This window comes from Sabethes cyaneus, chromosome 2 (genome assembly GCF_943734655.1).
Source record: "Sabethes cyaneus chromosome 2, idSabCyanKW18_F2, whole genome shotgun sequence".
In the NCBI taxonomy this organism is placed as follows: domain Eukaryota; kingdom Metazoa; phylum Arthropoda; class Insecta; order Diptera; family Culicidae; genus Sabethes; species Sabethes cyaneus.
In genome coordinates this window covers 177270212-177297416 of record NC_071354.1, presented here as the reverse complement: position 1 = coordinate 177297416, position 27205 = coordinate 177270212, and the positions used below count along the sequence as shown (strand labels likewise).

Genomic DNA, 27205 nt, shown 5'->3' with positions numbered 1-27205 from the left:
TTGTAATAAAAGAGCCAGCGTAAAAATATATTGCATTCCCAAACTAGATACTGTAGAAGTGTAGATCCATATTTTCACGTTCCAACTTTTATACATATGAAACCATCAAAATGGAAATACCTTGCATACCTTTTAGAAGAACTACCAACAGAATTTCAACGAAACTCTCCCCTCAAAAATATTACTGATGCGATGAGTCCATTACTGCGAAATAGATCGGAAACTTTCTTTCCACTCTATAACTGTATACACAGTAGGTATTTAATTTGCCTTTATTTGACACTGCTTCTCGATTAGATAACATACAAAGTTTTCGTAAATTTAGTCGATAGTCTTTCTAAGGTTTTTTGCTTTTCTGTAGCTCATTAAAGCAATGCATATTCCAGACTTGGTTCCAGTGGGCTTCTCTTCCCGCTTATTTTTACTAAAAGAGCTCTTAAAAATGTGCAATATGCAGGCAATCGTACCCTCAATAATAATTTACCATTTAACATAACTTTTTCCGGATGGAACAACACAATAAAAATCATAGACTCGTTAAACGCAATATAATGTATGCAAAATTTGAATATCATGCAGAGCACCTATGCTGGTGAATCTGGCATAATCTTTGTAAACCGATGCGCATGCATGATTACCACCATTCAAGGGCTGACATGACAATCTTTTCATATATACAACTACTTCCAGTTCAGCTTATCTACAGCTATTGCAGTGATTCTCTTCCAGCTGCTCCAGGAGCCTGCTGTTGGGAACTGTTACCAAACTGTAGTCCACGCAGAGCTTCGGCTTCAATGGTGGCGCTGACCGTTATTGGCGGCATACCGGGTAGAGAGATGGGTGTTGTTACGGCACTCGTCTGAAATAATGGCGGTGATTGCTGGACCGAATCAATCGATGTCATTTGTTGAGGGAAAGTGGAATACATCTGAATGGGCGGCGGCATCTGCTGACTAGCCGCAGTGTACTGCTGTGGTTGATATTGCGGTGCATTTTGTTGTTGTTGGAAGTTGATAATGCTGGGTGGGTAGGATAAACTAGCAGGCTGGCCATAATAAAAAGTATTTTTCTAAGCTCACTACAACATAAATATATTATTTTTGCACTTACGGTGTTAATGGTGGAGGTTGGTGCGTTTGTAGCCGTTCCGTAAATTTCGTAAAAGTTACTGCCTAGTGTAGACGGCGGTGGAACATCAGAACTAAAAATGCTCGGATTTACCATTGGCATAGCATTGCTAGTAACGCTGCTCACAGGGTAAGACATTTGCATTGCATGCTGGGCCTGTTTACTATAAGGGTTTTGTTGTTGCTGCTGTCCTTTTGGTGGATACATCGGTATCGTTGTAGTCAATGTCGAGGACATCGAAGCAGCTACGTCTGTTGCTGGTGACGGCGGTACTAATCATTAAAAATAAATATTTTATTATGCATTTCTCCCTCTCAATCAGTCAATGAGTAAAACCGATAGCGTTGGCGTTGATATCATATCATGTTCTGTTTATCACAAACACACATTTTAATTTTAACGTAACAAGTCCAAATTACTTACCATTTGCCGCAGATGTAATTGCTTCCGTAGCTGGCGTGTACAATGTTTGAGCCACGTTGATAGGTGGAGAGGCTACACCCGGATTTGAATCATTGCTTGGCTGTACGATTGATGAACTAGCCAGAAGAGGACTATCGTTAGCCTGATTGGTATGTTGATCCGTCACTGTTTCCGTAGGGCTACCTTTAGGTGAACTTGGACAAACCGTCAGCAGGTCCGCATGAGCAGTTGTTGTGCTGGGAACGAACGTATTTGCTAATGGTGGTACCATCGGTATAAATGGAATTGAACGATTGTTTGTATTTGCATTGGAGTCTCCTCCAGCAGGAACCGAAGTCGGTACCGAAGCCATGGTTTGATTTAGTGCAGGATTCGGTTTAGCGTCCGTCGGTAGTACTCGAATTGGTATTCGATGTAAATAGCCATATCCAATTCCGCACCCAAGACTGCCATCGCCACCCCATTTGCTGTTCGGTGTAATCGTGACTTCCCTGCAGGCATCCTTCTCAATGTTGTAAACGTACATTTTCAAGGGTCGTCCTTCGTGCGATGCAACCAATGTGAACAAATCCTCACTCTCATGCAAAATCGAGTCTGCTCCAATAATGTAATCTGTAAATGGTATTAAACCAGCTTCCTCGGCCGGTGAAGAAGGATGCACTTCTAAAACATGCCAAACCGTCTCGTTTGCACCTTCGAATGAACAGAAACGTATGCTAACTCCAAGCAGCCCTTGTCCGCCCCAGCTAGCGCTTGGACTTATATTGACCACCCGAATATTTTGCGTCTTGCTGCTGAATATAGTCATCTGTATCTCCTTATCGATATTGACCTTCAATAACTCCTTCAGTGTATCATTATCCTGATCCAGTCGTGTGTTTCCGATTGCCAATATAAAATCGAAGAAGGCCTCTAGGCCTGCCTTTTGTCCCGGTGAATTATCTTGCACCTTTATCCAGAGTAGAATTCATAACCGAATAGAACGACAGAAATTGAACACGTCATCTTCGAATAAAAATAACAGACTGAATGCACTCACCCGAAGGACGTGATAGCCCTCAGTTCCTCCTCCAGGAACAGCAATACTGTGTGTCAAACCCATGGTATTACAGAGATTACAGTTTTTTATTGAACGGAAAGTGATTGAGCAACAAATTTATCTAAAACCTTCGCACTTATTTACGACTAGAAGTCAATCAATCCGTCTACCTCTGCAGTGTTCAAGATTGCACCAGTGTATTTTTTCCAGATTTTCATTCAAACGTCAAAAGTGATGTTTCACGATGTTTGTGTGTGGCAAACAATGAAAAATATACAGGTCCGGAAGAAAGAGACATTTTCATCGTTTTTGTCTACACACTTACAATTTTTTACCCAACTTTTTAGCAGCCAAACGTTCGGCAAAATTCAGGGGCTTGCGATCCCGATGGATGCCATGCTTTTGTCGACAACATCTTATAGCACATGCGGAAAAGAAACAGTAAGTCGCTGCATACGTTTCACTCAACAATGTTGGCAGCAAATTTATCCGTCGCACGTCATCGGAAGGCGCACCCTTCGTTAAGTCGACTGTCAAACGCCGATCGTTAAGATAGGGATAGCAATAAAATAGACCAAATCAAGGTGACGTCATCTGGCAGATACTTGCGCCCTTGTTTACAAACAGACTGCTGAGTCCAAAAAAGTTTCAGCTGTTTAAACGGCAAGTTTGTTGCTTAAACCGAGTTTAAACAGCATTAGGACTAAATTTAAATGCCATTATGCCTGTAGAATGTTAAAACACACGCTACAATCGCTATAAACCACGGGAATGACACTTCCAATACCAACCTGTACAAAAAAACGTAGCCAACATAGAGCGGGCCCAAGCTGACAGCTTCATAGATGGGCTCAAGCTGACAACCGAGTCGGATGTGTAAATTGTTAAATTTTGTTAGTTTTAGTTTGATTTTAGCCAAGGTTTTAGCGTCACATGGCTAATGCCAGGCAGGCGAAATTGATGCGAAACAAAAGAAGTTGTGAAAATGGTTAGTTAAATTCGTTTTGTGAAATCGCTTTGCGTTTGCCGCCTTTTTCATGTGAGCAACGAAAATGTGACGTCATATCAGCCCCCTGCTATAAACGGAAAGGAAAGTTTTCCAAAATGTAAACAAGGGCGCCAGTATCTGTCAATTGACGGTATGATGATTTGGTCTATTGGATGGTGTCAATCGACGTTTATGGATCATTAGTAATGTTTGGAATCATAAAAAAATAAACCGAACGGAAAAAAAATTACCGAACGGTCTGCTGCTCAGAGTTTGGTAAAATTTACGGTAATTTACCGATCTTGGTGTAAGTGTGTATAGATCCTATCCAGCTTTTTACGCGCTATAATGGCGGACGCTATAAATTGTGTTCGTATTATACAAGCCCATGGCAGACAACCATGTTCTCGCCGCCAACATCTCGTGTGTGCGAAAATGAGATAGCAATTCAGCCCTGCGTTTCACTCAACTGCCAGCAGTCTGATTTGGGCCCGCTGTCAAATTTTGAGCCCCGGACATGCTGTCGCTGACGTTTACTGCAGCTCGATATAGAGATGTCGATGGGGTGGTATTATACGAACAATCTTTTTGACAACTCTGCATCCATCAAAACTGGGCACTCTTCTCCAGTACCGCAGTGTTGCTCTTTCTTCCGTTTACGCAAAAGAAAGAGAGCAATAGTTTTGTTTACATTTCGCACATTTTTGCTCTCCTTCTTTGGCGCAAACGAAAAAAAGAGCACGGTAGTGTTGCAAGAGAAGAGTGCCAGATTTGATGTATGCAGAGTTGTCAAAAAGATTGTTCGCATATTACGAACACAATTTATGGCGGCCACCATTATAGCGCGTAAAAAGCTGGATTGCGTTTGCTTTCATTTCCCGGCAAATAAATCAAACTTGTGCGTGAACTCCTCATCGGACGTGTAAAGTATGCGTTTTATCCAGCTTTTTACGAGCCATAATGGCGGACGTGTTCGTAATATTTGAATAGTATTTTTGACATACATCGCACGTTTTCTTTCCGCGCGTTCACGGTAAAACTGAAGGAATGTACGGAAAGACAACGTGCGATGTATTAGGGAAATGTCAAAAATGCTGTTCAAATATTACCCAGATAACACAAAATCGTAATAGAAAGTTCGCATTAAATCGTTTTCATGTCAATTTCACATTGGAATTGTATAATGATTAGAGTATGTCAAATCGAAGTGAACAATAAGTTGTTTTGCAGTCGTGCGTGTCTTCATATACAATTCATGACTGTGAATTATAAAGCAGGATAGACAATTGCAATATTTGATTATATCTATATCATTTATTCAGGAGTATTTAGTTGCGTGTTATAAAAACTGCGCAAAATAGAATTACAAATAGTTGTCAAAATTTTCGCACGTATATCGCCTCCACTTTGGTACATATATGTTCTTATATGGCGTGAAATATAACTTTTTCGTTTAGATATGATTTCGTATACCTCAGTTGCAATCGAGATATACAAACCAAATGGTTTACTGGGTACGAACACGTCCGCCATTATGGCTCGTAAAAAGCTGGATAAAGACATATTTTGATGCTGATTGGCGCACGGTTATTTCAGTTCTTATTCAACTCTAAATGTGTGTTTTTCAAATAAACACCAGCCTATATGACAGCATAATGACAGTTCAGAGCATGTTTCCCGTAACTGCTACCAGTGTTGTGCGCGGCGCTGCAATCGCATTTTCGGACCGTCCATAAAAAATGATGCATTATTTCTATAGGAAAACGTTCACTTTTGTAGCATCAATTACGGAAGCAAAAGCTCATCTTGCGTTACATTTGAAATGCGCGTATTACAAAATTGCACATTTATCTTGCTGATTGCAAATCGATAGCTTTTATTCTTTGTTGTATTTGTTTATAATTATGTAATTAAGATGAAAGTCGTAAGCAAATAAGATTTACTTAATTCATCACACGTCAAATATACAAACGTAAGCAAACCGTGTGGAGATTTTTTGCAGTACCAACAAGCATATGTAGAAAAACAATCTTTTACTTGTTTTGGTTTTCGTTTGCACAAATGCCTTTTTGTAGGTTCATGCTTCAAACGTTATGTATCTGTTTACGCAGATTTCAACGAAAAAAGTCTCCCCATCGGCAGGCAACCATGTTTTCGCCGCCAACATCTCGTGTGTGCGAAAATGAGATAGCATGTCAGCACTGCATTTCACTCAACTGCCAGCAGTCTGATTTAGGCCCGCTGTCAAATTTCGAGCCCAGGACATGCTGTCGCTGACGTTCAGTGCAGCTCGATATAGAGCTTTCTGACAGCTCAAGCACCCACACTAGCGACCACGAAATACGCGTGTATATAGATGATGTTTACCTCATTTTGGGGAACAGCTGATGCTGGAGGAACAAACCGAAAAATAGCGATTACTAGTTGTGTTTCTCCGTTTGCCAGACTGCAGAGCACATATTTCGGTCAAATTTTCCATCCTGTTCCAAATTCAAGCACATATTTTGAAAATTTGCTGGTATTTAAGCCAGCGGAAGACGAAATTCATTCTGTACCTTGGTGACAAAGGAATGCATCTCTTTTGTTTACTGTTGTTGTTTGCCTCATTTTCAAGCACCAATACACACATAACTGGAAAGCTGTATAGAGATGTCGATGGGATTAGAGTGACTATATATAGAGTGGCGACAATGTCAAAATTGGAATGATAATTATCTGTCAGTGTCATTCCAATCGAGCAGGCGACCTACCTAACACGTATGCAGAAAAGAGAAAGAAAAACCTTGGAAAACCCGCATTGCATACATTTGGGATGACTTGTCGCCACTCTGTATATAGTCACTCTAGATGGGATGAAAAAAGTAGAATGAAAATGTAGATCAACTTTGTTGCAATAAGCATTTACGACGATGATTTTGGAATTGTCGGTCCATGCCGACATTTTTTCACGGTCTTGAGTGAAACAATAGTTTCTAAATACAGTGGACCCCCGTTCGTTTGAACGATTCCTCATGCAAACTAACGGGGTTAGTTTTTAATTTGAACAACTAGTAACCCTAAATATGCTGAAGTTTGTGTGAACTGGCTGCCCTGCTCTTTGTTATCTCTTTGGTATGCCAGCATACCGGCTATGCAGAGTGAAACGAACAGAACGTATAGCGGTGTCATGCTGTTTCATTTACGCAAGTGGTTAGATGTTGACTGCAAAAACATGGTTGCCTAGCAGGACCGTGAGTTGTATGCAGCAAAGTTTAGTCTTTCTTAAGTTGACAGCAGTCTATGGCTTTAGATCGGTTTCAATAGTATGTCAAATTGTTACGATCACGACATAATACATATGTTGCGAACAGTCTCTCGGTCATCTTTAAAGTCGGATTCGTCAGTCAGTCAGCCATCATCAGCGCAAAGCCAGAGAAGTGTTTTTAGGAGTGGTAGTAAAAGAAGTATTTTTGAAATTGCACCAACAGCACCGCCTTTATTGGAATTAATAGATAAAAAGGGTAAAAAGTGAAATTGCCAGACGGAATTTGTTGGCATTGTGTAGTTTTGTCCCTTCTGTCCGTTCGAAGTTAGCAGCTGCGGTGCCAGTGTGATCATTTGGTGCAAGAAATAGTTGTATTTTTTAAATTCTGCTTGCTACTTTGCCGATAAAAAATTTCTTTGTGTTGGAAGAAGTGAAACAGTAGCCGTAGCAGAAATAAGTGCCGTCGTAGTGTGTGGAAAATTATTTTTCTCTGCTGCCGAAAACTGTGATCCGTCGTGTGTGAAAAAGAAGAGCAATCAGCACTAAGTAAAAAAAGGAAACAAGTCAAGCGAGAGCAGCTAGCTGTTTCGACCAGTAGTACCAGCGGAAAAGTTCCTCAAAATGGTTATCAAAGTGTATATCAGTGGAATGTCTGGAAGCAAGGAGGTAAATATGAAGCAAATTATTATAGCTTGAGTATACGCTTCAGCGAATGCGCCATCAGTCCGGGACCGCGCAAACATTTAGCAAAGTGGATGGAGCAAACTGTACAGTTATCTTTAATTTCGTTTACTAAATAAGGAATGAATCAACTCAATCCAGCATACACTCTTTAACAGGGATGGGCCAAAATCTGATGCGAAATAGAGCAATAGTTTTGCCAATTGGAAAACTGTGATTAATATTAATGATTAAAAAACGACCAATGATATCGAATTATCGATCAGTCGGTGGTGGTTCATCAAACGGGAAATAGCGGAGGGGGAATCATTTCGGATGATGTCATTGATGTAGGTACATACCTATGACGATTAAGCTTATACATATGTAGTTCTGCTACTGCTACCCCTTCCCCAATGGAAGGCAGGAAACGGGGAGATCAGTTTCGAAATCAAATATGATTCAGGAAAATATAAAGAGTGGGCTTGGTAAAGCGAAACAAATGATTCTATTTTCGAGTCATTTGCCCATCAGAGCTCTGTACGAACAACATTATGATGAACCGGGAAGAACGAAACTTGTATTGGGTGTTGAAGAAAAAAAACTGAAGATAAATTGCGATAAGCGAATATAAAGCGAAAAGCAAACTAACTTTATGCTCTACGCGATACATAGGAGATTTTTTCTTCAAGCGCAATTTTCGAATGCCGTGTCTAAACTGTTAGGGTTGAGTCTGCATTGGATATGGTTCCTTTACAATTATAAAGTTGTGCAGAATTTAATTACACTTCAACGAGTAATTTTATTGTACTTTAAAAGTGTAGAAAATTATAAGTGAGTGCTACGTGACATTGGTTTCAATTACCCACATCATTTGCCGACAATGCACATCGATTACGAAGACCTTGCAATTAAATGGAACTAGATTGTGACTCATTGCGTGATAGCGTACGCGTACTTACAATTGATAATCGAAAGATACTAATACTAAAAAAGTAGGTACCGGTATCGACGCAGTTGCTATATATACGGTGCCTATTAGAATTTTTTGTCGCATCCGTGGTACCTGCTATTATACCAGCTAATAAATCGACAGGTTTTGTCGCATCCACAAATGGGGTTTGATGCATCTGCTTCCGGTTTGTGTTCCGTTCTTTGATACCTATGATATTCAATGCGGTGTCTGCTATGTCTGGCCGTGCATTAAACGATTGAGCCGTTTATGGGTATATGCCTAACTGTGAAGTGTGGTAGTGCATGAAACAGTTATTACCTTCATTGCCGAAAACTGATAGCGGCCGTTGTTTACAACAATTCAATCGGAAGCAATTTTGTTTGCCAGTGCTACTGTTATTGTATTACATACTATATTCATAGAGCTTTTCCGATTGTGTATACACGAATAAGAAGGGTTTTAATTAAATAAGAAAAACGTAGACCTTACTACCAAGAAATAAAGAAGGGTTGTATTATAGACACGACCGCATAGTTAACGTAGTACTGTTCTAGAGTTTGTTTCTCACAACTTTGGCTTATGTACATGGAGCTAAAAAGCCAAATAGCGTAAAAAGAGTAAATAGCTTGAAAATAATATTATATTTTACCTAAACAATGGAGAATTGCCCAAAAATTTTCAATTAAATTTTCAAAAGCGAAAAGAAATTAATTGACTATTGTTTAATGAAGCATAAGACTTTTAACGGCATGTATTTTGACTCATTTTTTTTCTCAATAACGTGAAAGGGTTTTTGTTGCATTCTAAACTATAGTCTAGCATTAACAATTTTGTTTTCATACGCACAGTTTTTCTCCACTCTCGTACGGCTTTGTGAAGATAATTTGAAGACAATTTTTGAAGATTGGCGCTCAATGATTTATTCGAAATGAAAAATTTCAAAATGGCCTGGTGATGCTTCGATGTAATTGCCTATGCACGTTCTATCCAATAAAAATTGTTACAAATATCCACATTTTTGACAGTAAAATTAGTATAAAATACTTTTTTTTTATTAAAGAATTTCTAGCAGCCAAATTTTCCTCCTTTTTTCGTATGACAAAGGAACAACGTCGATTGTCTTTACAGCAGAAGCAAAATATTCCGTTGACCAACATTACAACAAACACCTGGAATCCCTATTCCGTGTCAAAATTTTCTTCTGATCTTATAAAACACATTTTCTACAATCTCACATCACTTTTGGGACCATAATTCATATTAAATAAATTTTTTGAACGTTTTAAAATCGTCTTTATTTTCTCATTTTTTTTCTTCGATCAAAAAAATTAAGTCCCACATTTTATTTAAGAGCTATTGGCAGTTTGAAAGTCTAAAGCAGAATAATTTTGCTTTAATTAGTTGATGTGTTGGTCCATACGTCCTAAATGTAGATTTGTCGGTCTTTACGTTAGCACGTAACAGAATTTGCAGTGATAAACCGTCTACTTTAAAATAAGACGTAGTCCTACGTCAAATAAATAAATAATAATTTTGCGGTAATCCCTTAATTACTACGCATTGATACGCCTATGGTCGCCCTTGTTCGTATCTATTGAAAGACTGAGCGGAATAACGAACTGTATAGAAGTCGCAAACACACAAAAGTCTTGGGATATTTTAAAGATAAAGGCAACTTTTCCGTTAGCTTTTGTCAGGGTATCCTTCTAGTGAGGTTTGAAGGTTAGCCAGAAATGGAATAAGCAAACTTAGACGGCTTTTGTCTGGATGAAATGGCACCTAGATAAAGATGATGGAAACTTGACAGATGAACTTGAGTTGTGGTGGAAGTAACACTATAATGATCACAAAAGACATAAAGAGGGAACGAGTCAAGTAGCAAATTGGGAACTACCAAGGTTTCTCTATTGGCAACTAAATCTTTATATTGCGATTGTCCACCCGAAAGTGCCCCGTATCCCCTGGCGCACGACCTATTAATCGATTTTAAAGCTGCTTATGATACTATCGATTGTGAAGTGCTACAAAAAAGTGACAACACAGGTTGAAGCTACAATGGATGGTCTACAATGCTGTGTGAGGATATCTGGTGCTCATTTGAAACACCCAGTGGACTTCGATAAAGCGACGGTATTGCTAAAGGGTTACTAAACTTTACAACAAGTTGAAGCGTGAAGCAAAAAACGTTGGATTGATGGTGAATACATCAAAGACTAAGTATTTTTCATCAGGAGAAACCAAGCGCGAGAGTATTGTAATGGATAAAAGTGTTTAGGACCTTATAGTCAGTACGATGAACAGTAATCGTAATCGTAATTCACCCAGCCAGAAAGAATGAATCTGCCTTAATCCGTAATCCGCGTACGTTTTAAGGGGTTACATACAGTTAGAATTTTCGAAAAATCGATTTCCTGTTTATTTCATGATTGTAGTGTACATATATTTAAGTATGCACACAGAAAATTTTATGCTAATCCGTCAAATATTAACGAAGTTATACGCATATTTGTAACGACGGGACGTGTCAGAGCGATTGAAGAAGTAACGCGAAAGCAAGATTTCTCGAAAACGGCTGAGCCGAATCACTTCGAATTTTGACACAGGTGTTCTAAGGATATATTCTACGGATTAATCGAAGGTTTTTCCTCACCGATCAATAATTCTCATTTTATGAACAATTTTAGAGCAAAGCTTATGCCAAAAATCTATTTTTTATGTTTATAAAGCCGCCATTTCGTGAAAAATGATTATATTGCTAAATCCTTCGATCAATCTATAGATAATATATTTTATCATCGATTCCTTTTTGGTTTTTCGATATCCGATGATTCAGTTCAAAGATATCGTGCTCACTGCAAGATGCTTTATTTTAGAAGAGATCCAGGAGATTAACTATAGCAACTATTTAAATAACATTTATCAAAAACAAAATATATATTAAAAACAGCCAAAAGCTACTATAAGATGTATACAAATTTTCGTTTTAATCAGTTAAAGGGTTTTCTCTAGAAAAATTCTTGAAAATCCACTTTTTAAGCCTCCTAACTGTATATAACTCCTTAATAGTATAAGCGCATGGATGAGTATCTTTCTCAGTATTAGCTAAAGCTGAAGCGCACGATAAGGGAAATAGCTGGAATTGCAGGCTTCATGTAAAAAATGTTATTGGGGGGTAATCATTGCTACGGACAAAAAAACTTTAGAGAGCAAACAAGCAGTACCAAAATGGCATTGGTCTGGGAGATTAAGTTGGATACCCGCATTATCGGGATTGAGTACAGGAATGGCACGGCTCTGATGGTAATAGCTCATTGGAATCAAGATTAGAGTGAATTAATTGGAGACGCGTGAAAACATTTTGTTCGTCGACACGAAGATCAGGAAAAAGTTCTGCTAGTCTGCAATTTAGCCATCTCAAAAAAAGCAAAGCCTAGGTGCTACATTCCGAAACTTGACCTTCTATTTTTTACGACAGACTTCGCAGTCAGCTGTTAGAGAACAAAACAATTGCCGGGCCTAAAACACGCAGAATGACTTTTCACTTTTCTTCTGTGAAACTTTCTTTCCTTCCTTGTTTACCCCTTCCTTGGAGACGAGCAGCGCTGTCAGACTGACAGTCGCGACCGACTTTGCGAAAGGGCGAAACCGGTACTCACTTATGTCGCCTACACAGTGGGTGCATCAACATCCCCCCGCCCGTGTAGTTTCGGTATGCCTGAGACCTTCATCTCTGGTTCTCTTGGTGTCCCCTGAACGTCTAGCAGTGCTAGTTTGATTGCCGGTCGATCGAAAGTTCCTCTTAGTGTGTTCACCACCACTTCCTTTGTCAACTACGATAACTAGGTCCCCAGGTTTCACGGGTTTAAACCATTTGGTGCGTCGTGTTAACGTTGGCAAGTATTCATGGACCCAGAACTTCAAGCAAACTGGGCGAAAGTAATTCAAACCCCGCGTGCGTAAATGACCTTATGCAGGCTGCTAATTTCAGGCAGTGGACCTACGATAGGATCTCTCCCACTCGAAAGCCCACAAACTCTCAAGCCTGGTGGTAACCTTGTGTCTGGGATTTTAGTCACGCGAGGACGGTCAAGGAGAAACCTGGCTACGATGGGATTGACTATTCGTTGAATGTTTTCCAGTAGACGAGCTCCAATCAGCGCCGCTTGTGCTCTAACCGCGGTATTTATAGTGGTTTCAGCGGTGCTACCTTTGTCTTCGCTGCTATTAACGTACACTGAAATGCTCCATTACTACGGCTACGGAAGTACGCGATACAAGCGTACGCGTTTTCACTGGCGTCTACAAAGACGTGTATCTGCCAATCTTGGTGAGTACCAGAAAAGTAGCATGAACGGAGAAGTGTGCAACCAATCCTAACGGATACTCGTTCGAATAGAAGGCGGATGCTTCTAGATTCAATGACTTCTCTTGGACTTTATACCGCTCTCTCCGAGGCGCCTCAGCGTTTCGGCTGAATTCTACACGAAGTTTCGAATTCCCAAACCAACCAAAGAACTCTAGAAGAAAAGAACTTTATGAACTCCACCGCTTCGTCGACTGTATCCGTACTACCGATGTAGTCCACTTAGTGGTTTTCTATTATAGCCTTTGCAGCCTCAGGAAACTGTTTAGTGTGGTTTTCGGTGCTCTTGTTTTTCAAATACTGAGCGATACAGGAAGAACAAGCTGCGCCGAACGTTACTACGCCCATCATGAAAACTTGTGGCGCGGCAACTGTACTGGAATTTCTCAGAAGATTAACCTTTGCACCTGCTTGTCATGCTGCCGAACCAAGTACTGGTGAAACATCTCCCTTATGTCGGCACTGAATGCTACTTACTTTTGTCGCAAAAGTAACAATACGGCCGCCAGGGATGCCAACATGTCTGGTCTTTTTAGCATCATGTCGTTGAATGATACGCCTTCGACTCGAGTCGCTGCATCCCAGATCAGGCTGACCTTTCCTGGTTTTCGGGGGTTGATTACTGCTCTAAGCGGTAAGTTTCACACTCGCCAAGGTTCCGTCGACACTAGCTCTTCAGGAGTAATACGATGGGCATATCCCTTCTTGAGGTTTTCCGCAATTTGTTCCTTCATTTTCGCTTCGAGGTAAAGATCGTTTCGCAGCTTTTTCTCAAACGCCTCCATCCGACGAAAATGGTTATCGAACAGCATTGGTGAACCCTGCTCGTACTGTACCGCACAGATCACCGAATTGCCCGCTTTCGCCCACTTCGCCCCCGCATTCCGAAGGGCAAAGTTACTAGTTTGATCTGTTATGTTCTCAAGGCTGTAATTTTGTTTTATATAACATCTAAACTTTGAGCAAAAACAGGGCGATTAGATTTTTCCCCAATTTTTCTTTGTTTCCTTGGGTCCAAGTTGATACCTCAAAACTGGCCTTCCCTAGAATCGAGAGAAGAGGACGTTGGGAAATTGGTTTATAAGCTTTATTTTTTTAAACTGGTGAAATTAGTTTTCCTACTGTATTTTTGTGAAGATATACTTTACGCAATCGGGTTGATCAAACACCATCTGTTCAATTATCGTTGCAGAAAATAATTTATTTTTGATTAAGATGCACAAAACCGGTTAAACACATATTTCAGTGAGTGAATCAGTTCAAAGTCGTCCATATTTATCGCGGCCATTATCACTGTACTTTATATATTTGGGGTAATTTTTGCTCTAAGCCCACAGACAGATTTTTATTTCCCGTCAGAATGTACTAACTAATTGCTTGTGTATTTCGGTTCGTGAAAACAGTGAAAACGAATCGCGTTAACGACGACATGCTTGAGAATTATTTATAAACAAGCCAACAACTCATTGTAATTCACCATACATCTTTCGCAATTCATTTGAATCTACTGTGCGGTGTCAGCACAGTGAAAGTGAATGTGTACATGATGAAATTCTCCGTCTAGCTTCTTGTCGTAATCGGTAATGGACTTGAGATGAGAAGGGAATTGCATTTATTTTCAATCTTTCGTTGGACCACCTCGCTAACGTAGAATATTTTTTGTTTCCTTCCTTGAATGAATTTATTTCGACTGTCATTAATATCCACTAATGAAATGAAAATTATTAAGTCAACAATCGATGCATCCACTGTAGTATTTCGTAACCAAAACTGGCGAGTAGAAATTATTTCAATTAATGCACAGACAGAATCAAAATGCGTTTAGCTTCAGATGTGTATGTGCTTATCACTTTTGATCGGATGTGAATGACCGCAATCGGGTAGCTAGAGATTCAGAAAATATACTACTACTAGACTACTACCTATCCGATATTAGTAAACATTTTGTTTAGCTACTTTTGCCAAAAACCAATCCCGCACGCTACGAGCAGGTGAGCAAATCAACAGGAGGAGAAACGCTCCGCCAACAGATGCAGGCAGCTTTACCTTGATCGTTCCTCCCATCCCGCTCCCCAACAGTGAGCGTACACATGGCATGGCAGCTCTATATAGCTGTCATCCGCCACGTGAATGGCAAATTTAATGTTAACCTTGGCAAAGATCTTGGATCAAGTCCGTAAAAATGGGGCAACAAAGAGCTATATTTTTCTTCGCCGTCTTTGAGAATGTCTTCTTGCACCTCCTACTTCCGTTCGTTCGTTCGTTTGTGTGCGTGGACGAAGGACGAACGCTGGTGATCGTGCTCACTGATTTTCTCCCGCAGCACAGTGGTAGAGCAATCGCATTGGAGAGAAAATATTCCGTTGGCGTTAAGGAATCTGTGTATAATACAGTTATTCGCAGTTATACCTGAGTTGTAAACATTTTTTTTGCTCCGAATGAAAATGTTATGAAAGATGTAAAGATTTTTTCGTTGTAGGCGCAAACTTGCAAATCAGTCTGAAATGATCATTTTCCTTCGATTTGTTTACGTTTACTTGTGAGCATTTTAAAAAATCATCGTACCAAATCGGTTGAAAGGTCCCAAACATAGCTAATCCACTTATGAATGAAAACAATATATAAAAATCTTAGATGTCCCATTTTCCTAGAAAACTCTAGACATGGCCTATCTCATAAGTCATCTGAGCCAAAGATGTTAAATTTGGACTCATCTACAAAAATAATATCTTACTGGGAAGATGTTTGGCTCAGATGGCTCAGATGATCGTCGTTTTGTATGGAGAAAGTCTAATGAAGAACTAAATGTGAAAAATCTAAAAGCAACGGTTAAACACGGCGAGTGTGAAGTGATGGTAAGGAGGTTGATCTATGCTAAAGGTGTTGGCAGTTTAGTCTTCATCGATGGCATTATGGATCAAAATGTCTATTTGGACATTTTTAAGCAAAATTTGAAGCTAAGTGCCAACAAAATGGGATTTAGTCAAAACTTCAAGTTTTATCAAGAAAATGACCCAAAGCACAAAGCACTTAAGATACGCACATGGTTACTTTACAACTGGTCAAAAGTTATTGATACTCCACCACAATCTCCAGACCTCAATCCCATTGGAAACCTTGGGGAATACAAAAATGATCTTAGAAAGCACTTGATGGACGAATGGGATAAAATTCCCACTGAATACACGAAAAAATTCATAGACATCATTCCAAAGCGACTATAGGCAGTTGCAATAAGCAAAGGATATCGTACTAAATACTAATCCTTGAAATTAAGTTACATCTGCGAAATCAAAACTGTTAATTCGAATCCTGAATTTGAGTGGATTTTTTTATGCGCTAATTTATATATTTTTTTCTGATAAATGAAAACCATTTTTCCAAAACCAGGGGTGACTTTGCGATTCTCGTTTCGAGTGATTTTGGTTCGTTTCGTCCATTTATTTAACGTGGTCGAAACGAACCAAAATCACTCGAAACGCGAATCGCAATGTCACCCCAGATATCATACCTTAATATTAATATTTGACACTATGATTTTATCTAAATAGCATGTCCCTAAAATTTCTGTTAAACTTTCAAATGTAGAAAGACGAAATCTCATGTTGGTGTACGAATTCGAGCTTGTATTACTGTATCTGCAATTGATTATCTCTGATTAAAAACTGCGGAAGGTGACATTGACTATACCCCCACAGATAAGCAATGATGGCATTATAAATCGAGAGTTGTTGTTGTTGTTATTGGTTTATTAAGACTTTTTAAACGCAAGGCGTTCATTCGCCTTGGATGTGTTTGATAATAAACTAAAGGATTATTGATAGGTTCTTGCGAAGGGCATACCGAAGCAAAATATTTGAAGAATTTCTGCCGACTGATTACATGTTTAAAACCTGCTTTCTTTGTTTTCGGCAGTCGGGAATATTGAAAAAAGGACGCATGAAGTCATTATACGCTTGCCAAGCATGTTAGCGCCGAATGTATGTGAGGTACTACGGAACGTCGTGTTGTGTCTGTCCCTTGGTGACGACTTTCGATCTTTCGTCAAATCCGCTATTCAATGCGCGTAACTTAGCTGTAGTAAAAGCCATAAATTAATTTAAATTTATCACCACGAATTAACAGCAAATATGTTCGGCTTTTTTTTCTCTCTCTTCTAGGTGAAAAAACGCCAACAGAGAGTTACAATGATCCTCGACAGCAAGCACATTTCCTACAACGTAATCGACATCACCGAACCGGGCCAGGAGGCAGAGAAGGACTTTATGCAGAAAAACTCAGAACACAATGGTGCGACCATCAGCGATCAGAACCCAAGACATCCACTGCCTCCTCAGCTGTTCAACGATGCGGAATACTGCGGCGATTATGACGATTTTGATTTGGCCAACGAGGTGGACAATCTGGAGGTATTTCTCAAGCTTGAAGCACCCAAACCGCCAGCGGACAGCACTACTGAGGTGAGCGAAGATCAGCAGAAAAACGGCACCGGCGACGAACAGGACCAGAGCCAGGTGACGGCGACGGAGGCCACGGCAGATGATGATGACGAAAACAAAGAAAATAAGACTGAAGAGGGAGCGAATGAGGTTTGAGTTGTTTGACGGTAACAGCGGGAGAATTCTGTTTCCGTTCTTGGTTTCTATTTTTTTTCCTGTTTGCTTTGAGTTCGATGTTTAATTTCGTTACTGTACCTCACTCGCGTGGCCTAAAATCGCTCCCGTTGCGAAACGTATAATGTTAAGCCCTGGCCCGTCGCCAGCAGCAAATATGAAATTAATCGGTTAAAGTTACAGTTTTTGTCAATGATTTCTATTGTTGATGTTTGACTTTTGTTTCTTCTGTGTTTGCTGCAAGCAATTACTGTCAGGAAGAGACAGAGAAGCAATGCTAAGTGCATGTTTGTTTTTTTTTCTCTAAAAATGCTTCCTCGTATTGTCTAAAACACGCTACAAATAACAAACTAATCAGTGCATATTATTACAGTTGAATTGATAATATAGTATATTGTATCGAGAATTGAAGAAAAAAATTTGATTAGATTGGCCTTGTAACAATTATTACTAACCAGCATTTAGTACCTATTATTATACAAGTGAAATTCGACAAAATAATAAAATAAAACTTATAGCTTATTTTTGTTTTTTTTATTTTTAACACTTTCGTTCCGAGAACAAAATTTTAACATCGATAATGTTGCTGCAATCTGCTACGCTATTAGTATAGTAATACCAAACGAGTTTGGCTTCTAATAACATTAATATGCTGTCCCATGCCGCAATGTTGAAAAAAGCCGTTTATAACATCGTGATACAAATTGGCGCATATCACCCTACCGCTTTGTATGACGGTTTAGGAAAAGAACTTATCGCCGTAGATTTCTTGAACTTGAGACGCATAGTTGTTTTGGAGACATCAAAGGCAACCAGTTTAGGTTGCACTTTTTTATCAATCAATGCAGTCGCGACATAGTTGTGAAATTTCATCTATCCCGTGGGTTGCCAAAGAATGGGGAATAAGGCTCGGTGGATCCGCACGTTTATAAAAACGCAAAACACCTCACCATCCATCATCCGGAATATATCTATCGTCTTGACTCAGGAACTGACACACGGAATTACACACGTGCTGAGTATCAATGATTTCTGCAACGCATCTAGCTTACGATTTATCTTTATGTCTTCCAGCAATATTTTCAGAACTAACAACTGTGGAAAAAGCACTACCGGAACCATCTTTGGGACCTTCTCTAATCTCATAAATCTTGCAACTCTAGGGTCCATTGCTAGCCGACGATATTTGAATATTTTTTTATTTGCAAATTTTACTGTTGCTTCATCAAACCCGAATGTTGCAGTAACATGTCCTTCCATATTTTTTTTATTACAACGGAAGTAGCATACCAAAATCGAATTATTTCGATCCGTTCTCCTAAAGTTTAGAATCAAAAAGTCAAAAGACAGTCAAGATTAATCAACAGAATAATTAAAGTATTGTCCGTCGCTTGCCAGGTACTACTTTTTGTCTTGTCTCATGTTCTAATTCCGTATAGGAAAATAGTTTCGTACTTTGAGATGATTCATGTTTCGAGGTGTAATACTCCCATCGAATGAAAAGACGCGATAAAATGTTTTTTCGCATTCTATGACTGTTTTTACTACTGTTTTACTACTCAAACGAGTAAATTGTAGCCTGTATCGGTCGCCCGTAAAGGAATCACGCAGGTCAAAATATACAACACCCTTTTGGTCCCATAGTATAACCTTCGAGCCGCGGAAGGTCTTGTCATATCAAGAATTTCTCTCCACTATACTCGTTACTGGAGTACTTGTCGCCAACTCGTTGAGCGTCTCGACACACGTAAATTGGCTTCAACCTAATCGAGCCATCTAGCTCGTTGGGCTTCTCTATTCCTGGTGCCGGTGGGATTCTTAAAGAGAACTTGTGACGTGGCCGGCCCACTGTAGTCTCCCAACGTTCGCTCCGATGAGAATCTCTCCAAGTAGTGCTTGCAGCTCGTGGTTCACCTACGTCTTCTCCGCTATCCGTTTGTACTCTAGCAAAAATAGACCGCAACACCTTTCGTTCAAATACGTTAAGGCCTCAAATACGTTAAGGCCTCAAGACTACTGTTCTGGGTAGCGTTTTGTACATCGTTAGCATTGTGCGGCAACGTATGTTCCTTGATCGAAGCGTGTTGCGGAGGGAAAAGTAAGCTCGACTTCCAGCTTGAAAGCGTCCTTTAATCTTCTTACGCGTGCTATTGTCGGCGGTGACTAGACATGTAATATATATGAACTTATTAACCACTTCCAATTGCCTCATTGATGGCCGAGCGTACCCTACTCCATTCGTCTTCCAGAGTCGAAACATCTAGCTCCACAGAGGAACCAAGAGCTTCATCCAGTACGCGCGCGTAGCTTCTGGGTCTGGCAACTCGCGGATTGTCTTATGGGCGAATGTTTAACCGAGGAGAACGGCTTTGTCGCGAGGTATAAATCGTCGGTAGTTTAGAACGCACTAGGTAATGGTCTGCACCCCATAGGGGGCGTACGTTGGTGATATTCGAGAAAAACCGACCATCGATGACAATATGGTTCGAGGTTCGTTGGTCAGGCGATCTCCAGATGGCTTTGTGGATATCTTTGCGGGGAAAGAAATCGCTTCTGATCACCAAATTTCGGGAAGCGGCAAAGTTAATGCATCGCTGGCCGTTATCGTTTGTGTCGGTGTGCAAGCTAGGGGGTTCGGCTAACGGTCCATATATTGCTTCCCTGCGGGCCCGGGCGTTCAAAACTCCGATGACGATCTTAATGTCCCGTGACTAGCAGCTATCGTACAATGCCTTCAGCTGCGCATAGAATGCTTCATTCTCGTCATCAAGTCTACCTTCGTGTGAACAATGCAAGTTTGTGATAGTGTAGTTAAAGAAACGGCCTTTCATCCTCAGCATGCACATCCTCTCGTTGATCGCTTTCCAGTCCATTACGCGATGCTGTATTCTGCCCATCACTACGAATCCCATTCGTTAGTCGCATTACTGCTCTGGAAAATGTGGGCTTTGCCACCACGGATCCTCCACACCTTCTCACTTTTACGACATATCTCCTGCAGTGCCACGATGCCGAACTTTCGAAGTTCTAACTAATCGAGCTGCACCCTGTCGCCACCCACGGAATTTAGCGATCAGCAGTTCTAGGTACCAATATCCATTCCATGTCCTTATTTCGTCGCCTTTACTTACTTACTTACTTAGGTGATTTGCCGTTCTAAGACAAAGCCTATTGAACAAAGTTTCTCCATGTAAGTCGGTTGAGGGCTATCGCTCTCCAATTGCTCGGACACCGAGTACTCTCCGCCAGATCTGGCTCCACCTGGTCTAACCATCTTGCTCGCTGCGCTCCTGGTCGTCGTGTTCCTACCGGATTTGAGGCGAACACCATCCTTGCAGGGTAGTTATCTGGTATTATAAAGGCCAACATGCCCTGCCCATCGCATCGGTTCAGCTTTAGCCACCTTCTGGATACTGGGTTCGCCAAAGAGCTGTGCGAGTTCATGATTCATCCTCCGCCTCCATACTCCGTTCTCCTATACGCCGCCGAAGATCGTTCTTAGCACTCGTCGTTCGAAAACTCCGAGCACACGCAGGTCCTCCTCGAGCATTGTCCATGTTTCATGCCCGTAGAGAACAACCGGTCTAATAAGCGTCTTGTACAGGGTGCAATTTGTACGGGGACTTAGTCTGCTTGACCGCAATTGCTTGTGCAGCCCATAGTAAGCACGATTTCCGCTGATAATACGCCTCCGAATCTCACGGCTGGTATCATTGTCCGCCGTTACCAGTGAGCTAATCGCTCCTAGCTCCGGATAGCGTTCCTTGAAAACCATATTGACGTCATTGGCGGTGTACCGTTGTTGGGCCGAATTAGAAAAATTGCAGCTTTTAGTTTGCATAGCCGGACCAGAAAAGGCACTCATCCTCCTGTTGCTCCAGAAAAGGCAGCAACCCTTTTTTAAAGCGCTTATTTCAATAAAATTCTCGGTCAATGGTTGTAGAAGTTACGATAGCATCACTTTTCAGTCCGCAGCTATAGATTGCTTTCCGAACAAAGAAGTTTTTCGGGAACTTCGGCTTGTTTTTCGTTTTCCAGTCTTCCGCAGTCGTATTCGGCAGCAAATTTTCGTAAAATTTGCCAGAGCCTCCAGGCTTTGCTTCATGTTACGGTCTGCTACAATTTGTGCCCTAAAACTTCTCAAACCAGCGTTCTTCTCTGCTTTCTGGAAGCTCTTGCCATTTGTCGGTCATCAGATGTTCTTTGACTCGTTTCAGAACGTCAGCCACCGCCGTGGATCTGTTACACTTTGACAGCCAACTCACAAGCGGATGGTCTGAGATTTTTATTGCGAGAACCGATTCACGATGCGTTTGTTGTGTTCAAATGAACTTATACTGGCAATAAATACTTTCTGCGATGTTATACTCTCAGCGCAATTCAATGAAATTTTGAAAATCTATATCTATAAAAAGGATTTCTGTCTGTCTGTCTGTCCCTATGTTCCTTTTAGAATCGAAAACTACTGAACCGATCAGCGTGAAAATTTGCATGTAGGGTTTTTTGGGGCTACGGAAGGTTCTCTCGATGGCAAAAGACCCCTCCCCCCATTAAGAGGGGGGGGATCCCATACAAATCTATGCCTATAAAAATGGATTTCTGTCTGCTCTATGTTCCTTATAGAATCGAAAACTAAAATTTGCATGTAGGGGTTTTTGGTGCCAGAGAAGGTTCTTATGATGGTTAGAGATCCCTACCCTTACTTAGAGGGGGGATCCCATACAAATCTATACCTATAAAAATGAAGTACTATCTGTCTGCCCGAATGTTCCTTATTGAATCGAAAACTACTGAACCGATCGGCGTGAAAATTTGCATATAGGGGTTTTTGGGGTCAGGGAAGGTTCTTGTGATAGTTAGAGGCCCCTCCTCCCACTAAGAGGGGGGGGGGGCTCCTCTACAAATGAATCACAAATTTCTGCATTACTCGAGAATTAATCAAGCAAATGGAATAAAATTTTACATGTGGTTGTTTTTGGAGACAAATTTTTTTCTATGGTGAATTGAGACCCCTCCCCACTTTAGGAGGGGGGCTCCCATACAAATAAAATACAAATTTCCTCATAACTCGAAAACTAATTAATCAAATGGAACCATATTTGGTATGTGGGTGTTTTTGGAGGCATGAGTTTTTCTATGATGAATTAGGACCCCTTACTTTTTAGGAGGAGACTTTAGATTACAGAGTCGCCGAGACACTCAAAAACCGCTAAATTTTGAACGAAAGCGGAGAGTTACCTTTATTTATGATGGTGCTCTCCGTTTTACTTCAAAATTTAGCGGATTTTGAGTGTCTCGGCGCCTCGGTAATCTACAGTCTCTGTACACTCTGTTCCTAATGCCGATGGAGCTGCATCTTGAAGAGAGTAGATTTCACTGCATAGTTTTTCGGCATTCTTGCGACGTGACCGGCCCACCGTACTCTCCCGACTTTCGCGCCAGATGTGCTATGGGAATATCTTCAAGTAGTGCTTGCAGTTCATGGTTCACACGCCTACACCATTCTCCGCTTTCGTTTGTACTCCGCCAAAAAAAATCCCTGTTGCAGTGCTATAAAATTGCAGCCTTGATTTTTCTGATGGAAACTTATTTGCAACAAAACTTAACGATGGAAACACTCAGATAAGCGTGTTAAGAAAGTTATATTGACGCTATTGAATTAATTAAAAAATTTTTGGGAGATTTTTGTTTTTGAAAGTTTATCATGCTGATAGTGGGTTTCAAAAAACCGACAAATATGCAAGAGATATGGCGCTTAACTATAATTTTGATACGTCTTTTATTTCCCAGGATTGAATCCGCTTCTCACAAGATGAAACTTACTTTTTCATATAAAGCAGATGACGACGACTCTACTCTGAAATTTAAGGTAGAAGGCTTTAACTCTGTTTCAGATAATGTCTTCAATTTTATTGAAACATTTTTTTTAAATTGTTAGATGTACTTCTGATTTTTATACAACAGACTTAGCTACCAGCTATTAGAGTACAGGACAATTGCGGGGCTAGTACTACGCTACGATCCTATTAAATCTAACAACCTCTCCCAGCCGAGATTCGAACAAACGACGGCTAGCTTGATAGGCCAGCATCGTACTCGAAGCTAGCTGGACGGTTTGACGTTGTTATATAAATGCAATATCTATCCGTATCAGAATCTCCTTTGTTCTGGAAGCGCCATTTGATTTATAGGATTTGCGTAAAGCGACAAATTGGCTAGCGCCTGCCCTGGATGTGGGAAAAATTTTTAACGCAGAGTGAGAATTATGCCTCGATAACTGCTGCAATCAAAACGATGGCCTTTTTTGTAAATAGTTCCTCCCACTCATTGGCACTTTTAATTCGACCTTTATTAGCCATTACCCTTAGTATGCTCCGATGTATTGCACAGTATAGCTATTTGTTGCCTACTTTTAAAAGCTGGGCAGGTATGACAGCCTTCCCAGGTGTCTTGCCGTCCTTCAGTGCATTGACTTTTGTCTTCATCTCGTCCAAGGTTAGTGGATCCAAGGCTGTACCTCTTTCCTCTCAACGGCTAGTTAGCTACCTTTTATTTATCGGCAACCAGTTTCCCCTCCTGATCGTTAAATATAACGGAAGTTGGCATGATCTGGTAGAAGCAACTTTAGCATCATGGATGTCTTCTTCGAACGCCTTGATGCAGTGAGAATTATCTTTTTTCACATATTGAGGTTAAGTAATTTATACCTATGTCGATGAATTTAATTCCAATTTTTTTTATGTTTAGCAAAAAATTAATTTAATGTTCCATTTTCAAATGTTACAGTAATACGTTATACGTTCAAAGCAAGTTGAAATAAATGCAAGAAAACCTTCAAAATAAACAAGAATAGAACCTGTTTACAGTTGGTATATAAAAAACTATTCCGGTTAAATTAGTGCATCGACACAAAACAAAACTAGATCCCAATTTTGTGCGAAACATAATCCAACACTAGCTTAGTGATTAGCTTCTAAGTTAACAATATATTATTGCTTCCTATGTACGGCCAATTGTTTAAGCTTATTTACTTGGCGTACCTTCGACCTCTACCGTAGAAATTGTAACACCTTGCATATTATATATTCAAAAAATTTTACAATAAAATTTACATTTCAAGTGCTGATGAATTACATCATTACACCAAATGCGCTGTATTTTTGTTTGTGTGCTGTTTTATTAACCCGATCGCCCTCACAAACCAGCCATTACCAGACTAATCGATGTATCTGTCGTCATTGTCCATATATTGATTCCCTTAGAACATTATTAATTGTTATGTTTGTCTTTTCATTCCATTGTCAAAAAAATACACGATTCCTTCCCATGAAAACCAAAACACTGCTCACCCACGATTTGGCCTCAAATACAACACCCATTCATCCTTGGCACACTTACTCACAAACGCGAAATATAAAAATCATCATTGGATGAAGGATAACATCGAATCGAAGGGGGAAAACAATCAAAAAAGCGACGAAGAAAGTGACGCAAACAAACAGCCTATCGAAGAATCAGTAACAGAAGACGGTCCCGATCAAGACCCAGCAGTCAATGAAAGTGCTGCAATAGAAGAGAAGAATGCTGAACAAGATGAGGAGTCGAACGATGAGAAGATGGATAGCATCCCTGCTCCTGATGAAGCCGTAGAACAAGAAGCAACAGAAGCAAAAATTGCAGAAGCTGATATGCAACAACTGCACAGTAGTTCCAAGGCAGAAGCAGTTTCGGAAGATCAAGTGAAGGATGAAGTTGCTCGAGTCGAAACACAGGATCACATGGAAATCGATGAGCCAGAACAACTTGAGCGAACAAGTGAACCACTTCAGTCACTGGAAGAAACGGCTGATGATTCAGTGGCTGGAAGTGAGATCGAAAGTAATCAAGATTTAACTAATACAGTCGAGACTGGGCAGTTAAATGAAGGTATATCAGAAAATGAACATGGAAGCGGCGAATCGTCGGATAGTGACGAGCTAGATTCCGTTAAAGAAGTGTTAAGTACAAAAACCGAAAATGAAACCGAGCAATTTTCATTCGAACAAGAGGACACAAATCAAAACAAGGAACTGTCTGACGATGAAAGTGTTCAAGATGAACCGCTGGAACCGAAGGTTTGACGGTATACTATTGGATGTTGTATTCGCTGTTCGTCTCTTTCTCTAAATGGCTGACACATCTCTTGCTTTGAGCTTTTGATTGAAGAATTGTTAGCAAATTAATAGGGTATGCCAAACATATATAAATCGGCAGTAGTTCGATGTTTGAGGCATATCAATTATTTATGTTAACAAATTTTCATGGTAGTTGAAATAAGTTCGATCCAGTATTTTGTAAAAAGATGTTTCAAAGAAAAGAAAAAAAGTTGAATCCTACACTATGTGATGTACTCACTATCACGAGTAGTATTTATTAAACAACGCTTGTACTTCCACTAGGTAACATCAAAAATTTCGTTTCTTTCTATAAAATTCATTCATGCAATAACGGTCAAACCGGCCGGCTGGCTGTGGCATATATACAAACACAACACGAACTGTTTCACACTCAGGGCCATGGCCATAGTCCGCTTATCTTCTTTACTCTTTCCTATTTCGATAAGTCTCAATTATCTAGTTCAATTATATGTGATTATATAACAGCCATTTTCGTAAAATGATTTCAGCTGTGCTTGCTGTATACATTTTTTGCTATACTTTTTTTTTCCTCATTTTCTCTAATTCGATTATCCTGCTTTACGCTCATCTGACTATGTTCATCAACGCGACCGTGCTTATGTTTGCATTGACTTGTTTTCACATGTGAAAGCATGAGTTTATTTCTTTTTTTTATTTTAAAAAATGCCGTTGCTCGCGTCTCAACCGGCGTGGTTTCATCTTACCGAGAGCACTCTTAAATATATTTCGCTTACCATAATAAAAAGTCGAGCTTGTTGTCGTGTGATATTTTGCTAATGTAGGAAAAATATCATTCTATGAATGAAAAAAAAAATTGCGTAATTGAGTTATCCTATACCAATTTAAAGGGAAATTATAGTGAAGAGCCTGCAACCGACGCGGATGATGACGCGGAACAGAGGGAACTGTTGAAGGCGGCTGCAGCCATGGGCAAACGAGAGGATGAAGAAGATGCACAGCCAGCAGACCCGGAGGATGTGGACCTAGTTGAAGAGGTTTGCGACATTGTATTGCCTTCGGAATATGTGCATGGAATGTTGCCAAACATCAATAAAACTTCTCTAACAACTAAAGTTCTATTGAAATTTCTTTTAACTAAAATAAAAAAAAACTAGACGTCACAGGAACACCTGTGCTTAAATATAGCGCAAACCATAATCGATATCTTCAAACTATTTTCAGGAGGAAGAATCCGGAAAACTTGCAGACAGCGATGACCCAATGGCTGCCGAACTGGAACAGGAAGAGTAAATCGACCATCATCGACGCATCTATGCTAAGCTTACCATCCGAATTCCAAACAGCGACTCTCAAATGAATTTTATCTATTTCCAACGACATTCAAATCGAGATTTCTCCTCATCCCAAAATCTTTAAGAGCTGCAAAGCGACTGTTCTAATTTTGAGTTTCGCGCGGAATCTGTATTTGGTATCCATTAGAGAAAATGGCAACGTAACTTTAAGTTGAACAAAAGCATTATTAAGACCGGAATTTAGGAAGTAACATAGACTTTAGCATAAACTACTATCCATTTCTCTGGTTGGCGGAGATGAAAAAAATGTGTAAGAAAACAAACAACTTCTTCGATATGGCTGACCCGTGTTAGATTCAGGA

The 27205-nt window shown here is 40.1% G+C and overlaps 2 protein-coding genes across 2 annotated transcripts; one reads left to right on the top strand and one right to left on the bottom strand.

The window, feature by feature from the left end:
• Positions 1-260: 260 nt before the first annotated feature.
• Positions 261-2772, bottom strand: LOC128734756 (Golgi reassembly-stacking protein 2). Its single transcript, XM_053829092.1, has 4 exons — positions 2591-2772; positions 1552-2500; positions 1111-1400; positions 261-1045 (listed from the first exon to the last, which is right to left on the bottom strand). The coding sequence occupies exons 1-4, from the start codon at positions 2651-2653 to the stop codon at positions 707-709; spliced, it is 1641 nt and encodes a 546-aa protein (XP_053685067.1). The 5' UTR covers positions 2654-2772; the 3' UTR covers positions 261-706.
• Positions 2773-6982: 4210 nt separating this feature from the next.
• Positions 6983-26856, top strand: LOC128736392 (protein starmaker). The gene is made up of 5 exons (XM_053830872.1): positions 6983-7488; positions 16961-17389; positions 24850-25527; positions 26439-26585; positions 26773-26856. The coding sequence occupies exons 1-5, from the start codon at positions 7444-7446 to the stop codon at positions 26839-26841; spliced, it is 1368 nt and encodes a 455-aa protein (XP_053686847.1). The 5' UTR covers positions 6983-7443; the 3' UTR covers positions 26842-26856.
• The last annotated feature ends 349 nt before the right edge of the window (positions 26857-27205 follow it).